Raw genomic sequence first — 18,677 nt, 5'->3', positions numbered from 1 at the left:
TTGTCCTGTTCTTCAATCATTCATAAATGTTTATAAGTAAACATTCAATTTCCTTTTATTCTTTACTTTATCATTCTTTACTTTAAACACATGCAACACGCATCAAACAAACCCCAAGCGACGTCCGTGTTCGTGTTGAAACAATTAACAACGTGCTACATTCATTTATTGCAATTGTTACGCATTTCTTGATTCAGATTAATGAGACTAAATTATTCATCACCCAAAAGGGAGCTGTTCGCAGAGGAAACTGTTTCCAGTTTGTACCTTAAAACGAGCTCGGAAAAGGTAAGGAAAATCACCAAGCCACGAAAGAAAGCAAGGCGAAAAAAAAGCGTCAGTCAAGAAAAACAATGAAAAACAAAAAGAAAGGATGCTCTAGGTGTAATGATTAGATATTCAGCAAGGGAATGGTTTTGCGAGCTTAAAGCAAAGGAACCGTGGCAGATGCTGAATAAATTATGACCGGACACAAAGCACACAGGCGCGGACCGAGTGATGAAAGTGAGGTGAGTGTTTTCCTGATGAAATGCTGTCTAATCATACTTTTTGCTTAATATTCTTACTACATTTAGACGCTTAAAAGTGTAGCAAAACCATTCCCAAATGTCGTTTTTGTACTTTCGTTTAGCACGATATATTCATCGTGCTCTTCTGTACTCATGCTTCTTTCTTTATCTGATTTATTAATCGAAGAATTTATCAAATGTTTCCCAATGCTAAACTTCTTCTTCACCCAGCTGCTCATTTATCATCATAAAGCGTATTGCAAGCAGCCCCAAAAGGAGGGTCTCCAAGCGACAAACACAACCATCTTGCTACCTTTTCAACCACATTGTTTGTGCCCTCGTGCGCTTTTCCTTTTACAGCCACTTGCAGCTTTAAATAATCTGCTCCGAAATGGCTCCTACAGATCTCATCAATATTAACCGTCACCATACGGAGCATCCTTCAGCCAACCTTAGCTTTCTGTCATCCTTCGAAGAAACATCTTGCGCGTGTAACATAAAGCTCATCCGCTTATAAACGGAAGAACCGTATCTGAGACGTACACCTTTTCCGCTGCAGAAGAATTCGTCTGTTCCGCAAATTAAGATGCTGTTTCTTATCGTTTAAAGCTTCTGGCTACGGAGCTACAGATCTTTAGCACAGTGGGAAGCATTCCGGGACCAGTTTACCATTCATTTCGAATCTTATTTGAAAACCTCTTTTATTGCTGTGCAACTGTTGCAAGAACACATCCAATTGTGCCCGCGAGAAAGGCTGAAAAACAGGTTCACCTACTCACTCACTACATCTACTTCTGGTTGTTTGGGTTGCGAGACTCGTATTAATACGCACCAGCAGGGTTCACCACGCGAAGCTAGCAGTGCAGGTATACTCTAGAACCTTGGCATTAACTTCCGACCACCAGTCTGGTACGAGGCTTGCTAAAATAAATCGATTCGATCACAAAACTGACACAAAACGCTTTTTTCTCCGGCTTGTTTGCTTAAAAGATGCTATATTTTACAGTCTACTTCTCACGCTCTTCCACTCGTGGATAGTCTATTAGAATTCGAATAATATTCTGGCAAAACTCGGGGACGTTACACTGGGAATAGTACTGGGAAAAAAGAACCCAACGCAAAAATATCTTCGCACAGACGCATACTACATTATTCACGCACGTCTCAGCAGTAATTGATATGGATGAGACCTGTACCTGAACTCGATAGATGTTGGCCACAGTTAACACAGAAACACACACAAACACAAATCGCACACACTAGTAAACGTTTTAGGAAATAAGGGTGAAACTACCACCTTTTTAAGGACTAGACCGATCGCCTAAACTTACCCGAAAAAAGTAACGTTGGGAAGCTAAAATGCTAACGAGCTGTCGTGCGGATGATCCTGCATTGGTTGTTGGATGCCAGAGGGCACAACAGGCAGGCACAACAGTGTTAATTATGAATCACGCTGTCATCACGGTACGTTGTGACGAGTGTAACAGGGCACGGATGATGGCTTTATGGATCGTTTTACTACAACACAGCGCAGTGTCGCTTTGAATGTTTTACCTTAATTTTGTGATTGGTTTTTTAGGGTACATTTGCTTTTACATTTTTATTTTATCTTATTTTTTTCCATTCATTTTTCAATTAAGAAGAAAATTGGTTTAATAATTTCACTTCTCTTGCACAAAGCAAACACTTTATCGCGCTTGAGAAAACAAACGCACTATCACAAAAGTAGCGTACGGCCAGATTTTTTACTTCTTCACATTACTACAGCAGTGAAATTTATAACCACCAGATAACGATGCTGTGTCCCGTCCGCCCGGAGGCGCCCAACGTTTAATAACTTTGATTTACCGTCGCAATTATATCGAATGTTGTACTCGCTTGAAGGTTTGCTGCGTGGATTTACACTGCTGGCGGTGGAAAGAAGCTCTATCGTTTAACCTTAACCACCAAGCAAGGTGACCAAAGCGAGCATCAGTTTAGTCGTTTGCACCGTCGATAGGGTTTCTCTACCCATAAAACTGACCTTTCCTGTTCCTTAGATTTGTTCACGAGAACCCCAGAGGTTAACGGCAAACACAAGGAACACACGCAAGTCAACTACACACCATCGAATCACACCCGGAAGTGAATTAAAATTTCATCAAATTACCAAAAACACGCACTGCACACCCACACATTGCCCCACGCCAAAGCCAAAACAAACGCGCAAACTTCACTGTCGTTGTCGTTAAACCGAACTGACCGAACTTCACCAGCGCCCTGGTGTGGCTCCCGTACCAGCACTGCAGAGCCAGCACCAGTTGCTGGTTGACCCCTTGGTAACGCCACACGGTAACGCACAGTAACGGTTAGCCACGGACACACGGAGCAGCAGCAACGTTCAGGCAGGCCCGCGTGTCGGTCTACACCGGGCGCGCGTTCAGATTCAACTGAGAGTGAAGCTAGCGGCGGTACTACTATAGCAGCTGGCACGAGTGTGTCAACCAAACGAAGCAAAAAAAAAAAACCCCGGACGGGCGCTACTATCCGGACCACCGTTGCCCGGATTGCAGTAGCAGTAGGCGCACAGTACGCGTGGCACCCGAACGTGGCGTGCATGCTTCGTGAGCTTTGCAAAGCTTCCGACACCGAACACCCGAAGCATGTCCGACGGTCGGGTTTTGATAAGATTTATCCTGCGTATTCCTAGCCGCTCTCCGAGTGATTCCTGGGACTGGTTGATGGCTCAAGCATTCAACAGGGTTGAAAACAAAGCGCTCGTCGTTGCTCTGCCGCGACGTTCTGTTGGGAAAGCGGAGCCGTTTCCTTGCAAGTAAGAGTGAGAGTGAGTGGTGGGTGAGAGAAAATTTGTACTGTAAGGAAATTGGAGAGACAGAGCTCTTGGCGTAAAGGAATTGATAACGAATTTTGATTGCGTGTAGTTATTTCTGAGGATTTTCTAGTTTATAATTTGATTTAAATTTAAAAAAAAACTGTGAAATTCAATTAACAGGTAGTAAAAGTTCATAAAATACATAACTTTCTATTTTTAGCGCCCAAATATATGCAATCGCGATCTGATAATAATTTTCCTCCATGCAGGTTGCCTTGTTAGGAAGCAGTTTAACAACATGTTAGTAAGTGCTATAGCTTATTTTAGTATTATTTTCTTCTTCTTCTTGGCTTAACGACCTTTAAGGTCACGCCGGGCATCGAAAATGGCTTACTAGACTGCTGATACCACGTAGTTGGATAGTCAGTCCTCACTTCAAGGAGACGGTCCGGATGGGATTTGACGCCTACATCAGTATAGCAGTAGCCTCCAGTATAGTACTATGTATCTACTTAATCGATAGCTCACATATGTTACCTTAAAATTGATTTGAACTTTGACACTTACCGCAAAAAATAATCCATAAAAATTGTTGTAAAAAAAATGACTCCCGCAGGCACCACTGTGCCAACGAGATTTGTCTCGTTGGCCATTTCCGGAAAGTGCTCTTTACCTCGGACTGAAGTCACTCACGCTCTCGTTTGTGTGTTGTAATGGCAACGTAAAGCTCTCCGCGAAGAATTCTAGGTCGTGAGCGAACCATCTGGCTCCAGCTACAGGTGAAATTCATCACCGAAGGCTCATTCAACCCGTTTATGGTCGGCGTAGTGTTGTCAAGTTCCTTTTGTAGTACATTTTAAGGTTCCATATTATTTAATTCTCCTGCTGGGAACTATTTATTCAATGAGAAGCAGAAAACCACACAAGCTGGATGGTGAATATCAATTCCAACACGCAACCCCGACTGTCTAATTCCCAACAATCGTTCCAGGAATTCGCATCACCTCGTCTTCATCCATTCGTCCGTGTTGTTAATCTGCAGGCTTTTCTTGTTCAAGCTCCTCGCGTCGTACCGTCAGCTGTACGCAAGGACGAAACAAACGTCAGCCCCAATAGGAACTGGCAACGCACATAGGAGAGTGTCCGTGTGACCAAAAGATTGACAAGGTGGTGGATCCATTTCCCGCGCACGGCTTCTGCTACCGGGAAGCTTCCCATCCCAAGCCATCATCACCATCACCGTTCACCACACATACAAACCAACCGCGAAGGAGTGCGGATGACAAAGAGCGCTAGAAAGCTTTGGTAGGGATTAATTCTTCATAACAAAAGTTACCTTCATCATCTCTCACGGTCCTCCACTTGCAAACTGTGAACCATCGTCCACGGTTCCCGCAGGAGGCTTGCTGCAACCATGAAGTAGAAAATCATTATGCTTTAAATAAATAATCAACCACAATCGAAAGACGTTGAGTGAGGCGTTTTTGTTTCAGTCCCTATTGGTGGTGGCAGTCTTCACGCTTCGTTCCAGTAGTGGAACGAACTTAATGTGCTGTTAAACGGTCTAGAGTCGTTAAAGAAAACATGGTATTCAGGGAAAACAGTTCGAACAAAATATCATCACAATACACGGGGAAATATAGGACAAACGTGCTGCAAGCATTCACACATCTTGACCATGGAAGTGCACACCGCACGATACAGTAACCTTGAATCGCAACACTCATTTATATGCAGCGAGAAAACGAGTGAGAGATGGAGAAAAAAAAGCTCAACTTTACTACAAAGTAAAACTAGCTCACGAACACGACAACAATGCTTTTAAACAAGAAGGGCTCGTCAAAAGGATGATGACGTAGCATGGCACACCAGTCAGGGGATTTTTGCCGTGGGAAAGATCCATCAGCGCTCCTTTGCATTACGCGAAGTTTTGAAGCATTTAAAAAAAAGTGCTTTGCTGTCTTTATCGATTTTACCGACGCCACAAAACGGTTGTTGGTGGTTGATTTTATCACCTGAATAGTGGTTGGAGACGCTCATTGTTAATCTGTTGCTTCTTTTCTTTAGGATGACTTTTTTGTATTTTATGCTCATGAGTGGTTAGAGAAGAATTTTTCCCTTGAAACTCTTAAATGCTTGTTTGAAATCTCATAATAAATAATTCTTATTGCGTACCTTCGGGCAAAAAAAAATTTCATATTTTCAAATTCAATACCACACCGCCTAAATATATGCAATTTGCATGACTTCTTCAAAGTAAAAGCTTGTTAGCTTGTTAGTTTACTATTATTATCATTAAGTGTAATCTTCCAAGAGAGAAAATACGAGAAATAATAGCCTAATTGAAGTTCCAATTTTCTTTTTTTTGGGACTATGAACTGTAACAAAGTTGCAACAAACCCTTTTTCCTCTAACCATCACAACATACAAAATACGCCGCAATAACCACAGTATCTCTTTTCACAACACATTCCACCGGTTAACTTTTACCTATTGATAGCTTTTAACTTTTTCTCACTCCCATAGACATCTATGCACAGGTAAACTTATCCAAAAAGTTAAATTACATGTTACCTTTCCGTTATCGAGGAAAAAAATAACATGAACGGTACTGTCAAAAATGTGTCCACTTTATTAGGAATTCGGAAAGGCCCGGCGCAACAACGTCAATCAACCAACACCCGAAGACAGGAAGGAAACAGGAAAAGGGGAAAGAAAAAAAGGGACTTGTGGGATCTTTTCTCTTTACCGTTTGTTTTGTTCGAAATGATATTGTTACCAGCTGGTTTTAATCGACCGTTTACTGAAGTCTTGAAGTAAATTAACTAGAACAAGACCTTTGAATACAAGTAAGAAGATCCTCAATGTCCTCTTTGCAAGAAGTCGCTTGCATTTGACCATTGAAGTCAACGGCACAAGATGTTCCAAAACTATCGTTGAGACATTCTGATTTTTCCCTCTCCACAGTACAACTCCTTCACTTTAAGCAGTCAAAAACTTACTCTTCACTCTTCACCCTAACAGATAGACAAACTTTAGGTTTTCCACTCGATGCGCTACTACAAGCAGCAGCTTGAACCTCACGTCTTTACAACTGCAACTCCAAAAACCCATCAGAACAAAGAGCGCAGAAGCTTCCACCTTTCACCAGCAAACGAAATGAAACGGTTTGCTTTCCACGTTTGATCGCATTAATAATAGTTGTCGCCCGTGGCGAATGCCAAACGTCAGAAGGACGCACCCGTAACGCCACCTTTCAGACAGCAGTGAGCCAATGCACCAAGCTCTCCAACGTGAAATCGTGCTCGGAGGATCGTCTCTGATGCGACTGACAAGTCATAAAACAACTGTTCCAAACCTCTTCACTCCAAACTAAGGCAGCCACCCCCTTAATAGGAAAATGTCGTCAACGGACGAACGAGAGCGCCACAGACAATGATCGTTTTCGTGATTGCCGATGGAAGAAGCATCCTTTCTCCCGGCAGCATATTTTTAAGAAAATTCGTCGGCACTAGTCACCAGCACCGGGGCATACGCTTTAATTCTCTTGGCATATCATCCTCTGGAGCGCAGAACTATCCCCGGGAATCCCCAGTAAAATGATGACTCCCCTTCTTTACGGTAGCAAAACTTTCCGTACTAACATTTTCTGTAAACTTTCATATTTCATCGTTTTTGTTGGTTGGAACTTTCTGTCATGGTTGGGAAGCCTACACCGGATGCAACGGGGGGAGACGGGTAGTTTGTTTGAGGCACATTGTTGTTTATGAAACTTATGGAATTTTGATCTAGACGCTCGAGAATTGCTATTTGCTGTTATCTGCAGGGAGAAAAGAACTTTTTTCATTCCAAGCTTTCTGGTGACGAAAGGGTTTAGGGAAAGGGAAAGGGCAGTTCTCATTATTCTTTGCCACGAATTGTCTGTTATGAAGATCAACAACAATTCCTGCCACTAATAAGAGCGGTGACCATTTCGACTATTCCTTTCACATTTTGTTAGACTGAAAGTATTGCTTACTATTTTGTCCGAAACGAATCCCGTAAGCATTTCCATCAAGCAAAACTTTCACACCGGATTGTCTTCAACTGTTCAAGATTTTGAAGATGATCCGTACCAGAAACCAGGACGATCAAGGTGAGATTTAACGTAAATTTCATTAAACAATCCATTTCCCGTATTAAACACCCAAACCCCAGTGAGTGTCACTATGAACGTTCCAATAGAAATTGTTATTTTTTCCTGCCTGCGTTTCAACTCGTTGATTGAAAATGAAAATGCTTATCCAGTAATTGCACAACCCGGCCAGCAAAACCTTACACCACCATCCAGACAGCAATGGATTAGGAAATTATGCATTTAATTCCTTTAACTGGAAGCGCTACCTAAAGCATAGCAGTCCACAGCAGGGATCGGTTGGCTTGCGTTTGTGTTTTGTAATGTAATTTCTCTTCGTCGGTCTGGCTGGTTGGCCACTTTGGGGTGGGTTGTGAAGGTATCAGCTGCGATTGTGTGTTAAAACAGGGAGAATGTATTTCATTCCATCTGGCTTTTATAATGGTTGAAAATATAATTATTCCACAAAAAAAGGTTCTTATGAACACATTAGAATCTGGTTTTTAGGATTTAGTTGAAGAACATCGGCTGAAACTGAGAGAGAGAGAGAGAGAGAGAGAGAGAGAGAGAGAGCGAGAGAGAGAAAGAGGAGCTTTGAAAATTATGGAAAACTCTGGAAAAATATTTATTTGCATAGTTTTTGACGCGATCCGAAATGAGTGACTTCGCCTAAATGTATGCCATTTTTGGATAAACCACACATAGAATGATCAGGGAGTTACAAATTAAACACATTTTCAATGTAATTTGAGCAACACAATTCACGGAAAGCGTACATTTATTGATTAACCTTCCATTTTCCTTCGTCAACGCATTCATTTCAATTATGCCACCTTGAGCCAGCACACCAAACAAACCACTGATCCCATTGGACAAATCTTTGCTGCGATTTCTTAACACACAGCAGATGGTTCGGTGTCTCGGTTTCTTTGGCCTCCTTTGCGTCTAAATTACACTTATTATCTGATGACACCATTAAGCGCGGAAGGCTCCAGCTTCACCCAAAGAATAGATATCGAAAAGCAATTCGTCCACCCGTGCGATGCTCCGAGTAGAAAAATATCCAGAACTTTTACACCGTCCAAAGACTTGCACTCATCACGGACACTGCAAAACCAGACCCTTTTCCCAGACGAAAGTTTATCGAACAAGTAATTGAACCAAGAAGAATCTCGTCTTCAAAACACCTCTCAAACCCCATGACGACGATAACGGCGACGTTTCGACTTCTCTCGACGGTGCTTGATGTTCGACAATTCGACATTCTTCGATACCCGCGCGGTGCATGTTCGGGTGCCGTTTCCTGCATCCCGGGGGAACCGAAGCACAAACAACGTCGAATAAAGTAATTACATTCTCATTTGGAATGGTAGATAAACTTTTCCGAGCACGTACCAAATACGCTCTTGCAGCATCGGTGGCGTTGGATGACTGGCTGGAGTTTCGGAAGGGTTGGATGTTGTGAACAAATTGTCTGAGGATCTATCAGCGACAGACGTGCGCCAGCTGTATCATCCTTCTTCGTAGCTGCCAGCAATCGCTTTACGACAAATGAGCGGGTTTTGCTGTTCGCCGTGAAAACGCGTTTCAAGACTGGGTCGTTTAGGACGCTTGCCGAACACTTTACACCAACCAGATAAGCGCCATTTGACCGCACATCCTTTGCCTTAGTCGCCAGGTGCCTTTGAATGTCCGGTCGTGACGTCTTCATGTAGTCTCATTGCCTTGCCAGTACACAGCTGCACAAAAGAACCGATTAACTTGGCAACAAAAGAGCTCTAGAAAAATATCAAAATGCTTCCCGTTTTTTTGGTAGAATAAATGTCAAACTATTTTTGGGGAAATTTTTCTCTTGCTTTACGTCGAAAAAAGCATTCATTATTCTGTTTAAAGGACAAAAAGAAACCACATTTCATACATATTTTCTTTTCTAGCATTCTATCCCCTAAATAACAGCCAGGTACCAACTGGGAAGGAATGTTTGCCATCTTGACAGTCCATTCCACCCAACTTAAAATGAATTCTGCAACTCTTTGCAGCTTCGAAAAAAAAAGTAACAAATTGTTGATTCTCTCACCCATTCAGCCATACCATCATCCGACTTTCTTATCACATCAAACATAGCCACACGGATGCAATTTTTAGTTGTGCTGCAAAGTCCTCTCACTAAGAAGAAGAAAAAAGCAGCAGCAAATCTACCTTCGCCATCTTGTAACAAATATGAGCGTACAGTTTCTATAACAGTTTTCTTTCCTTCGCGGCACCAGCGATGGTCCGATATTTTCTGTTCAGCACTAAAATAAACTAAGCGAGCGAACAAACCCGAACGAGAACGTGAGTGCCGACGAGCAGTGCCAGAACCACCAAATGATGCACCGGAGAGTTTCCGGAGGTTCCCGCATCCCAGTAATGGCGTCTTCCGTTTGCGTTATTTTTTTTTGCTGTAACTTGTAACGGCACCGGGAGTAGGATTACTGCACCTCAGCCGAACAGTCGGGATTTAGAGCTGCAGCACACGAAAACTCCGGCTGCAGGTAATGGTGTATGTGCTTCAAGCAAATGGCACAGATTAGTTCCCGAAAGCTGTTTGCTTTCGATTCATGGTGAGGGAGTCGTCTTTCGTTTTGCTAAAAAGGATGGTAAATGGATTCCTTCAGTTTTAGTATTTTCGATCAGTTTTAGTATTTTTGGGTTGAAAGGGCACGTTGGCCGCAAAGATCCAGCTGTCTTTTAAAGACACAAGTCGGCTATGAATGTAACAAGTTTTAATAAATAGTTAAAATTTGGTTTGATGCACGAAGAAATCGCAACACAAAATATTATCTTTATCAAATCAGGGGATATTTTGAAGGCATTTTCCACCCAAGCTGCTGATACTACAACCTGAGGGAAATTGTGTTTTTCCCGCTTTTACAATGACGCACACGCAGCCACCATCCGTCATGACAAGAGAAGTTCATTACGATGCTATAAAATGACGCATGAGTTCCTGCCAAGGTACACTGTTCGATGCATTGGACATTAAAAACACGTAGCAAATCTGGTGTCCCATTGCACGATCACTACAAAGTTGCCAGACGTAATGCATAAATATGCACCATCGAATGGGTTTACCTAGCGGACAGCGATACCTTGTGGGCATTAACACTATGATTACAGTTTGCTCGAGAATGTCACAAGGAGTATCGAAATCGATAGCTTGTACACAAATTGTGCATTTTCTCTATCGAAATTGAAATTGTACATAAAAAACTACTCGCATGAATTACTTATACTAATAACATGCCGTTTTTGAGCTACCAATTGCATACTTTAAGGCGTTTTTTAACACAGAGCTCTTTTTGCTGTCTGGTGGAATCAACTCAGCATGTTCTTCTACGTATAATTCCTTTTAAAAAACACATTACTACTACAGGATTTTAACTTTTCCATCATTAAAACTAGCTGATTACGTTCTCCTTAATAGAACACTCGTATTACTTTATGAGATTAAATAATATTTTCCTCTCCTGCTGCTACATCAAAAGGAACAACAATTACCCACACCCACATTCAACGAAATTATATTCACTGACATGCAGACAAACTCATTCACACGAGCTACCTCCTGCGTACCGAAACGCGCGCTAGTGTCCGTACCGATCCACTAATTCATGCGGCCATAATTTGCTTTAATCTAAATGCTAATCAGCACCCGACCCGTGCTGCAAACCGGAAAAAGCGACCGGAAGTGGGCAAATGGGCAAGAATTAAACACCGGACTTGGTTTCCACATTCCCGGTGGCTAGCGCTGCACAACAGTCAACAGGTTAGCGCATTAGAAAGGTTCGCGTGCCAATTTGTGCATCAAGGAGTAGAAAGGAAAGTGCAATTAGTGCAAGGAAAAGGAGGCAAGTGTGCTATAATTTTCAGTATTAATATCGGGTCACATAGTTGCAGTTAAATGTTACGATTTCTGACCTTAATTCTATAATAAATGGAGGTTAGCGACTAAAAACAAGAACACGAAAGTTGCTCTAACGTGTTGAAAATGTAAAATGCAGAATTTATAACTTCATAAAAACTTTCACTTGCTGTACCGCACACAATCGTAAAGAAGAATTAAAACACCAGCGAGAAAAAAAGACATGGACACACACACACACACACACAATACGGCCAACATCAGGATAATGTAGTGCAAATACATTACAGCTCTCTTCAAAACCCATTCTGCTTAATGTAATCGTGCAGTGGTGTCGTGCCATGTCACTAGTTGCACCAGTTGCGGCTTACGGGACAAAGACATGCACCTGGCACCAGCCCGGCCGTGTAGGTGGAACTGTTGAAAAAATCTAATTAAACGCTTTCCAGGTTCAAAACGAATGTAAAAACGGAATGGAATAGGTCAGAGATTCTATCTGCTTTGTTGTCTGCTTCTTTACTGTACTATCGACAAGGACACACCACGAACGGGAAAGAATCGCATCGAAAGTGCAATATGATTTTTACACTTTTTATCGATTCCATCAATACGGCAATTCCTAATGCAAATGGAGCAGAATGCAAAGCCAAAATCGTAGAAAAAATACATCTGTGTATGGATATGATAACCGGCAAATACCAGATGCTCACTAGACACGTCAGGAATTTAGTGCTGGAGCCGTTACCGTTACCTCATACCCGCGATCCTACGTGTGATGTGCGCAATTGATTGGAAATATTGGCGAAGCTATGGCACCGGTTACAGGTGGAACGCTTGCATGCCTGCATACGAGGAATTATGATGTTTTAACTGTGTTGGGATAATAAAATAAAAGCTACCCGGCCAGCCGGCTGTTAAATCTCCACGAAGGTGTTACTGTAAGTGATTGTGCCGGAGCATATTTTATGCAGTTCAATTCAAACACGCACGAACGAAATGGTCGCAGATGGGGCCCAAAATAATGTACAAAGAGCTTGCAAATATACGAGGTTTTCAGATAGGAAAAACTGTGTTACAGATATTGGCAATTGCATACTTTTAGGAGTATATTTATTATACGCCTAAAGTTATGCAAAATGCTGCTTTTATTTATCTTCTCTACAGTATTTTTTGGTAAATTCAAACAGAAACCAAGTCAAGATATGACAAATACCATTTTACGCCAAATTTCTCAAGTAGCCTCATTCGAAGCGTATAAACCATTGTTCCAGTTGAGTAACGCTCCACCATACATTGCCGTAACATCAGCCTCGCGAGGCTTCACTCGTTCGCTGTGATTGGCCTCGCGGTTGTCTAGGCCCTCACGATGGCAAACTGACAAATAACAGATATCGATGGCGCACACTGTGTCGATCGTACGGAACCGAATCGAATACCTCACCAAGGGAAGAAGCAATCAATGAGCAGCACAGCAAATCATAAACCACCTGTAAGCAGGATGAAACTCCCCGCCCTACGTTCACAGCTATAAATTTCGAACGGCCTAGTTGCCTGTTGCCTGGCCTAACGAACTTCGAATAATCCCATTTTACCGCGTCGGTACCAATTCAGCGAGCATCTTTATTCACAACGGCCCAACGCTGCGGTGCTGTGTGTACCCCGACGAACAGGGCAATACAATCCTCACAAATCAAGGCATAATTCGTCTTTAAATCGTGTTATCGTTGCCTAACGCGTTGCCTAATTCGTTTAGCATCTGCCGAAACACCGCCACTCAAACCATCACGAAGAACCGAAAGTTCAACCCTGGCGCCCGGATGTTTGCTATCTTCCAACGCTCCAACTCAGAGCAAACACACCTCCCTCTCTTAATGCTCTGATAAACAGTAGTTCCAATACAACACCGTATAATCCGTACCGGTTAATCCTTTTATGCCACTTTAAAGTGGCCCGACGACCTTTCCCTCTCTTTCCTCTACATCCTGTTTCAATCTTTCGCTCAGTTCCGTATCCTCATTGGTTAAACTATGGTTCAAAGACATTGTACTACCATCCGAACACCGGTTCTTGACGGATGCGCACGGTTAAGCAAATTAAGATAATCGTTTATTTACTTTAGATCTGGCCATCAGGCGATAAGAAGGTTTTGAGAGGGGGAATCGAACTACTCCGTCATTGCCTTTGAAGTACGTCCTAAAACAACAAAAGTCGTCTCACACCAGACGGTGTGTCTCTGCCTTCGTTGAACGTCCCTAAATGGAAGCTAAATGTTTCAATCATCAAAAGTGTCTGGCCAATGTTTGCCGTTCATTAGTTTCATTGTTTGTAGTATCGATAGCTTAATCGCCAAAGTAGATACATCGATTAGGTATTCGTTGAAAATGAGAAAGATTAATTTAGCTACCCGCAACGTGTACTAAAATACCATGAACTTACATGCCTTACATGAGATTTTTCCTTCGTGGAAACTACATTAAAATGATGTGTTACAAAACCAGCCATCATGTTTTTAGAAGCTCCAGTGCACCCTTATGCAGTTTAATCTTCCCCACTGACAATACTGTGCTATTATATTCAAGAAATTAATATTTTACTTGATTTTTTTTTATTTGAAAATTGCATATTTTAGACGTATTGACTGACACACAATATACATTCATGCGAAATTATTTCTAATCTAACTGCATAAATTTTAAGGTTTCCCTTAATATAACCTTCATAAACGTGCGTTACTCTCTGTCTATAAAACTGTCAGCAGGGAAAAAAACTGCATCCCGAATGCTGCATGTTCTACGCTGCTACTCTCTTATTACATCAAGCTGCACAACTTTCCACAGGTACACGATTATACGTTGTCGAATCTGTCTTCCAAAAGGATGGTGCTTCTCTGGGAGCTTTTGCCAGATGTACAGAAGATTGTTCGCTCACAAAACACTGAAAACTAACCGTTCCAAGGATGGTTTCCGTAAAACCTTGAGGGCGACGAAATGGAACGTAATTACGAGACACCGAAGCGTCGGCTAATGGAGGCACCTAGGAACCCATAGAAAGCAATCCGAACCGATGCGTGCGATGAGTCTCGGAAAGGACAACCGTAGGGCCAACCGAGAGAGAAAGGAAAAAAATCCTTCTGGCCGTATCGAAAACCGGTCCAACATCCAGTATGTCTTCCTTCTTTATGCATTCTCTCCGCAAGATTCTGATGACAAAATGAATCCCTAATGGAAAATTATCGAACATCAACTTGTTCTTTCTTTCTGCCCGGGACCCGGTGCGAGGTGCTTTTATCCATTCTAGGTGGATAAAGACAAACAAAAAGGGAGTCAACAATTAGGACACTAATCCTTGGATGATACTGACGGAAATGGTCAGGACAGAAACTTTTCACCGTACAACAGGACAGTACAAAAACGCCCACGCGCAGAGGAAGAGGAAAAAGGCCTCATGATTCAGTTTTAAAAGTTCTGTTCCAAATGTTCATCCTGGGTATGGTTCAGTATCGTAGGATACTGGCGCTCCGATACTAGTATGGCGGTGACTAGCTGCATCCGATGTATCCAATTTTTTGCGCACCACTAAGCCGTGGATCGGCCAAAACTTCGACACCATAATTCGACACCGATTGGAAACGACACCGGAAAGTTGAAATTACTTTCCCATTACTTTGAAGAATGTCTCCATCGTGGGAGATATTGGAAAAAGGCAAAAAATAAGAAAGGCTCTTAAGTGGGTTCCATTGAGAGTGGGTGGGTTTGAAGTAAAAAAAAAGTAGTCTTTCTAGCAACTAATTTTCTATATGCTGCTATGCGAAATAATTCAGCAAGGTACCACAAGTTACCGTGATGAATTTTAAGTTGAATGATCAAAAGAAGCACTTTATAACGCCTAACATTATGCAAAATGCCCTACAGTTGCTCAATAAACGTAGTTGTTAGTATCTCTAATCGTAGAATAAACATATTTTGTAAATCTAGTTTACAACATGCTTCATCAACAGTAAAGTGTATAATAGAAATGGAATAGAACTAGAGAGACAAAAACGAAAAGGCATAAATCATCGTTCCTGTCGTTTTTACTTTCTGTCTCTCTCTCGTTCCGTTCCGAGTAGCGTCCAGTGTTCTAAAAATACAAACTTTACCCATTAATTAATCCAATTCAGAGAGCATTCATCAGCAGCGGACAACCACTCTGGTGCAATCTGTTAGAGGTGCAATCAGGCACTTCTAATTGCGACCGATTCTTTGAAAGGCGGGGATGATTGAAGGAAAGTTTCACGCTCGAATCAATTTCTATTAGGTAGAATAAGCTTCGTCTAACTTAATAGTTATTTCGTATTCAAACGACACCTACTAGTAGTAATTAAAAATTCTACATACGTTGATTCTTGATCTCATTTCTGGTCTCATCTAACTAGGTGATTCCTAAAAATAAATTTGTGCAGAAACTTCACCTACTTATTCTGCCATGTGATGAAGGTCATTTAGCACCCATACAAGTGAGCAACCAAACCAATCAAACCGCCACCATCGGACGCTCGTAACCCCAGGATCCCCAGCTCTGTGAAAAAGGGAAAAATACACTGATGTTGTTCTTTACATTTGTTTACGCACCCTGGCATAAACGGTACCGATGATACCTGGGAACGCCTGGCTAGCTTTTCATTTCCTTCCTCATTGATCCGTAACTAATGACTACTGCTCCTGCTGCTTGACCCTGGACTTCTTTAGGTGACTATGGCAAGCATCCGGCGAAGTGCGAACGTTTATAGCTATACACTCTGCCATTTAAAAAAGGGATGTACAAGAAAAACTGTTTGCTTTGTATATGCTTAAACCCCCCCCGGGACCGCAAAGTCAGCTTTGAAAGGGCGATTGTGCTATTGCTTTTCCATTTCCAAAAAGATTCAAGAGGGATAATTTTTGCTGCTATGTTTAGCTGGAGTGTTTCCATTCGAGAGCGTATGTTGTTTTAAGAACACTTCAATCACCGTAGAACCTTATCATCGATGTATAATGTGTTTAGACAAATTCTTTAAGTTGGCAACAAAAGAAAATTTGTATTACATTGTTATGGAGCATCTTTGAAGAACACTTTGACATACAGGGAGGTTCTTATGAAAATTTAAATCGCTTGAATCACTTTTTATGAGTAATTAAAAATTGACCATGCATTGTATCGTTTTAAATGGAGCACATTTCGATTATTTAAGCTCTATTCCCGCCACAGCAAAAATTAGCTTTACACTCACACACTCTCACACAAGAAAACTCGATTCGAACGCTTCAAGAAAACGCTTCGCCAATGCAGTAACATATTAATTTTAAATAAAAACAAATACATTGCAGTAGGGTGTAATGGAACCCAGAGCTTCTACAATCGCTCGTTAATTTAATTAAAAAACGTATTAGCAAACATTTTCATCATAAAATAGGTACAACATTTTCAAAATACAAAATGATATTCGTTGCCAACCCGAAGTCAACCCGCCATGCTAAACACGCTCCGAATCAGGCCGTCAGTTTGACAAGCAAACTCAACCATCAACCAACAACAATAATAACAAGAAAAGCAAGAAGATAATTTTCAATCATGAAGATGGCTGACGGTTCTACAATTTTGCGACGAAACAGACCCGGAACAAAGGCAAAGGTACGTAAAACGGGCGATTCAAGTGCGAAAACAACTACCCAAGAACCGACCCTTACCCGTACGGTAGTTGGATTTTTCATTCCCGACCCGTAAACACCCGAAAACCATCATGCAACTTTCGCCCAACTGGCTTCCGTTGTTGTGATGAGAAAGTGAACTTCCCCTACTCCAACGGCATTTAATGGGATCGATCGGTTGCGTGCTGCTATCAGCAGCGCTCCAGGAAGAAGAGCTACATAAATGATTGTTATGCTTCTGTTAATTTTAGGACTTTTCCAACTGGGCCGATGAAGTGTTCGAGGAGATGGATAGCACGCTTGCCGTGCAGCAGTACATCCAGCAGATGATCAAGAAGGACCCGTCGAATGTGGACCAAATTCTTACGATGCCAGACGGGCAGGATGAGGGTGTGTGGAAGTATGAGCACCTGAGGTAGGTAAAGAGTGTGGTTGGCCAGCACACAGCTGCAGACTGTTTCGCAATGTTCGTTCGTAACATTACGCTAACACCCGCCCCACCCCTTGGGTGGTGTTTTGGTTGGTTCGTTGCAGACAATTTTGCATGGAATTGAACGGGCTGGCGGTGAGACTACAGACGCAGTGCTTTCCGGCCACCTGTACCCAGATGACTGCCACCGAGCAGTGGATTTTTCTGTGTGCGGCACACAAAACGCCCAAAGAGTGTCCGGCCATCGATTACACCCGACACACGCTCGACGGTGCTGCATGCTTGTTGAATAGTAATAAGTATTTCCCGAGCAGGTAAGCTCCTTTCGGCATGGAAAATTACATTCCGTTCGATTTACTCACAGTACATTTCGTTTCCCACCAGGGTGTCCATCAAAGATTCGTCGGTAGCAAAGCTAGGTTCGGTGTGTCGCCGGGTGTATCGAATTTTCTCGCACGCTTACTTCCACCATCGGCGAATATTCAACGAGTTCGAGGACGAGACATCACTCTGTCTCCGGTTTACCAACTTTGTCACGAAGTACACGCTCATGTCGAAGGAAAATTTGATCGTTCCCATTCCGGAATGTGAGCTTACGCCCGGTGAAAGTGAAGCCTAAAACGCTAATTGATATTGACTTGATTGAGACCAAGGGACAGCGCGTCAGTGTAGTGTCATTGTTCGTCATTTTGTGCGACTATTCGATGTGAAGAATCAGAAAGTAGCTATCACTACCCACTCCGCACTCTCTCTCAGCACATACGGCGATTCTAAACGGCCGATCGACGCCGTTACTCCTTGGAAGTCGAGGAGTCCAAAACCACAATATGGTGCAGAACAGCAGTATTTGTTCAAAACATTGCAAAACAACAAACTGTGCGCCCGCTACGAGGGATTGCAACAATCTTTTTAGTAACCGTATTTTCGTGTGTTTGTGTATGTGCATGTGTGCGGGTATGCTATTTGAAACAAAAAAAAGGTGTCCGTTCAGTGAAAGCTACGACGCGTGCTTTGGATGGGAAGATCCGATGGTAGTTGATCATGTGTGCGAATATATAAAGAACAAAAGAAAAAAACAAATCCCAACAAACAACTTTATAGCAAAAGATATTAACAAGAAAAGCGAAACAAGAGCAAAACATTTACATAAAGGAACACTCATAATGTAATGAACATACCTATATATATAATACGTGTATAAATAGTGAAGCTATTATTTAAATTGAACAAATCCACAACAAG

The 18,677-nt window shown here is 42.1% G+C and overlaps 2 protein-coding genes across 3 annotated transcripts in view; both read left to right on the top strand.

The window, feature by feature from the left end:
- Positions 1-18,677, top strand: part of LOC126561506 (importin-7) — a 431,061-nt gene that overhangs the window by 123,030 nt on the left and 289,354 nt on the right. The window lies entirely within an intron of this gene.
- LOC126562969 (MOB kinase activator-like 4) lies at positions 16,874-18,056 on the top strand. The gene is made up of 4 exons (XM_050219576.1): positions 16,874-16,988; positions 17,257-17,420; positions 17,540-17,749; positions 17,820-18,056. Exons 1-4 carry the CDS (start codon positions 16,929-16,931, stop codon positions 18,052-18,054), a joined length of 669 nt encoding a protein of 222 aa, XP_050075533.1. The 5' UTR covers positions 16,874-16,928; the 3' UTR covers positions 18,055-18,056.

Source organism: Anopheles maculipalpis, chromosome 3RL, assembly GCF_943734695.1.
Source record: "Anopheles maculipalpis chromosome 3RL, idAnoMacuDA_375_x, whole genome shotgun sequence".
NCBI classification, from domain to species: Eukaryota; Metazoa; Arthropoda; class Insecta; order Diptera; family Culicidae; genus Anopheles; species Anopheles maculipalpis.
Note: the sequence above shows the minus strand (reverse complement) of the source record. Positions and strands in the feature narration are given on the sequence as shown.

Bases quoted from the DNA above. Each gene is read 5' to 3' on its own strand.
- LOC126562969 (XM_050219576.1), top strand. From the start codon at position 16,929: ATGAAGATGGCTGACGGTTCTACAATTTTGCGACGAAACAGACCCGGA. The intron at 16,989-17,256 runs GTACGTAAAACG...TGTTAATTTTAG, and splicing joins GACCCGGAACAAAGGCAAAG to GACTTTTCCAACTGGGCCGA. The intron at 17,750-17,819 runs GTAAGCTCCTTT...GTTTCCCACCAG, and splicing joins AATAAGTATTTCCCGAGCAG to GGTGTCCATCAAAGATTCGT.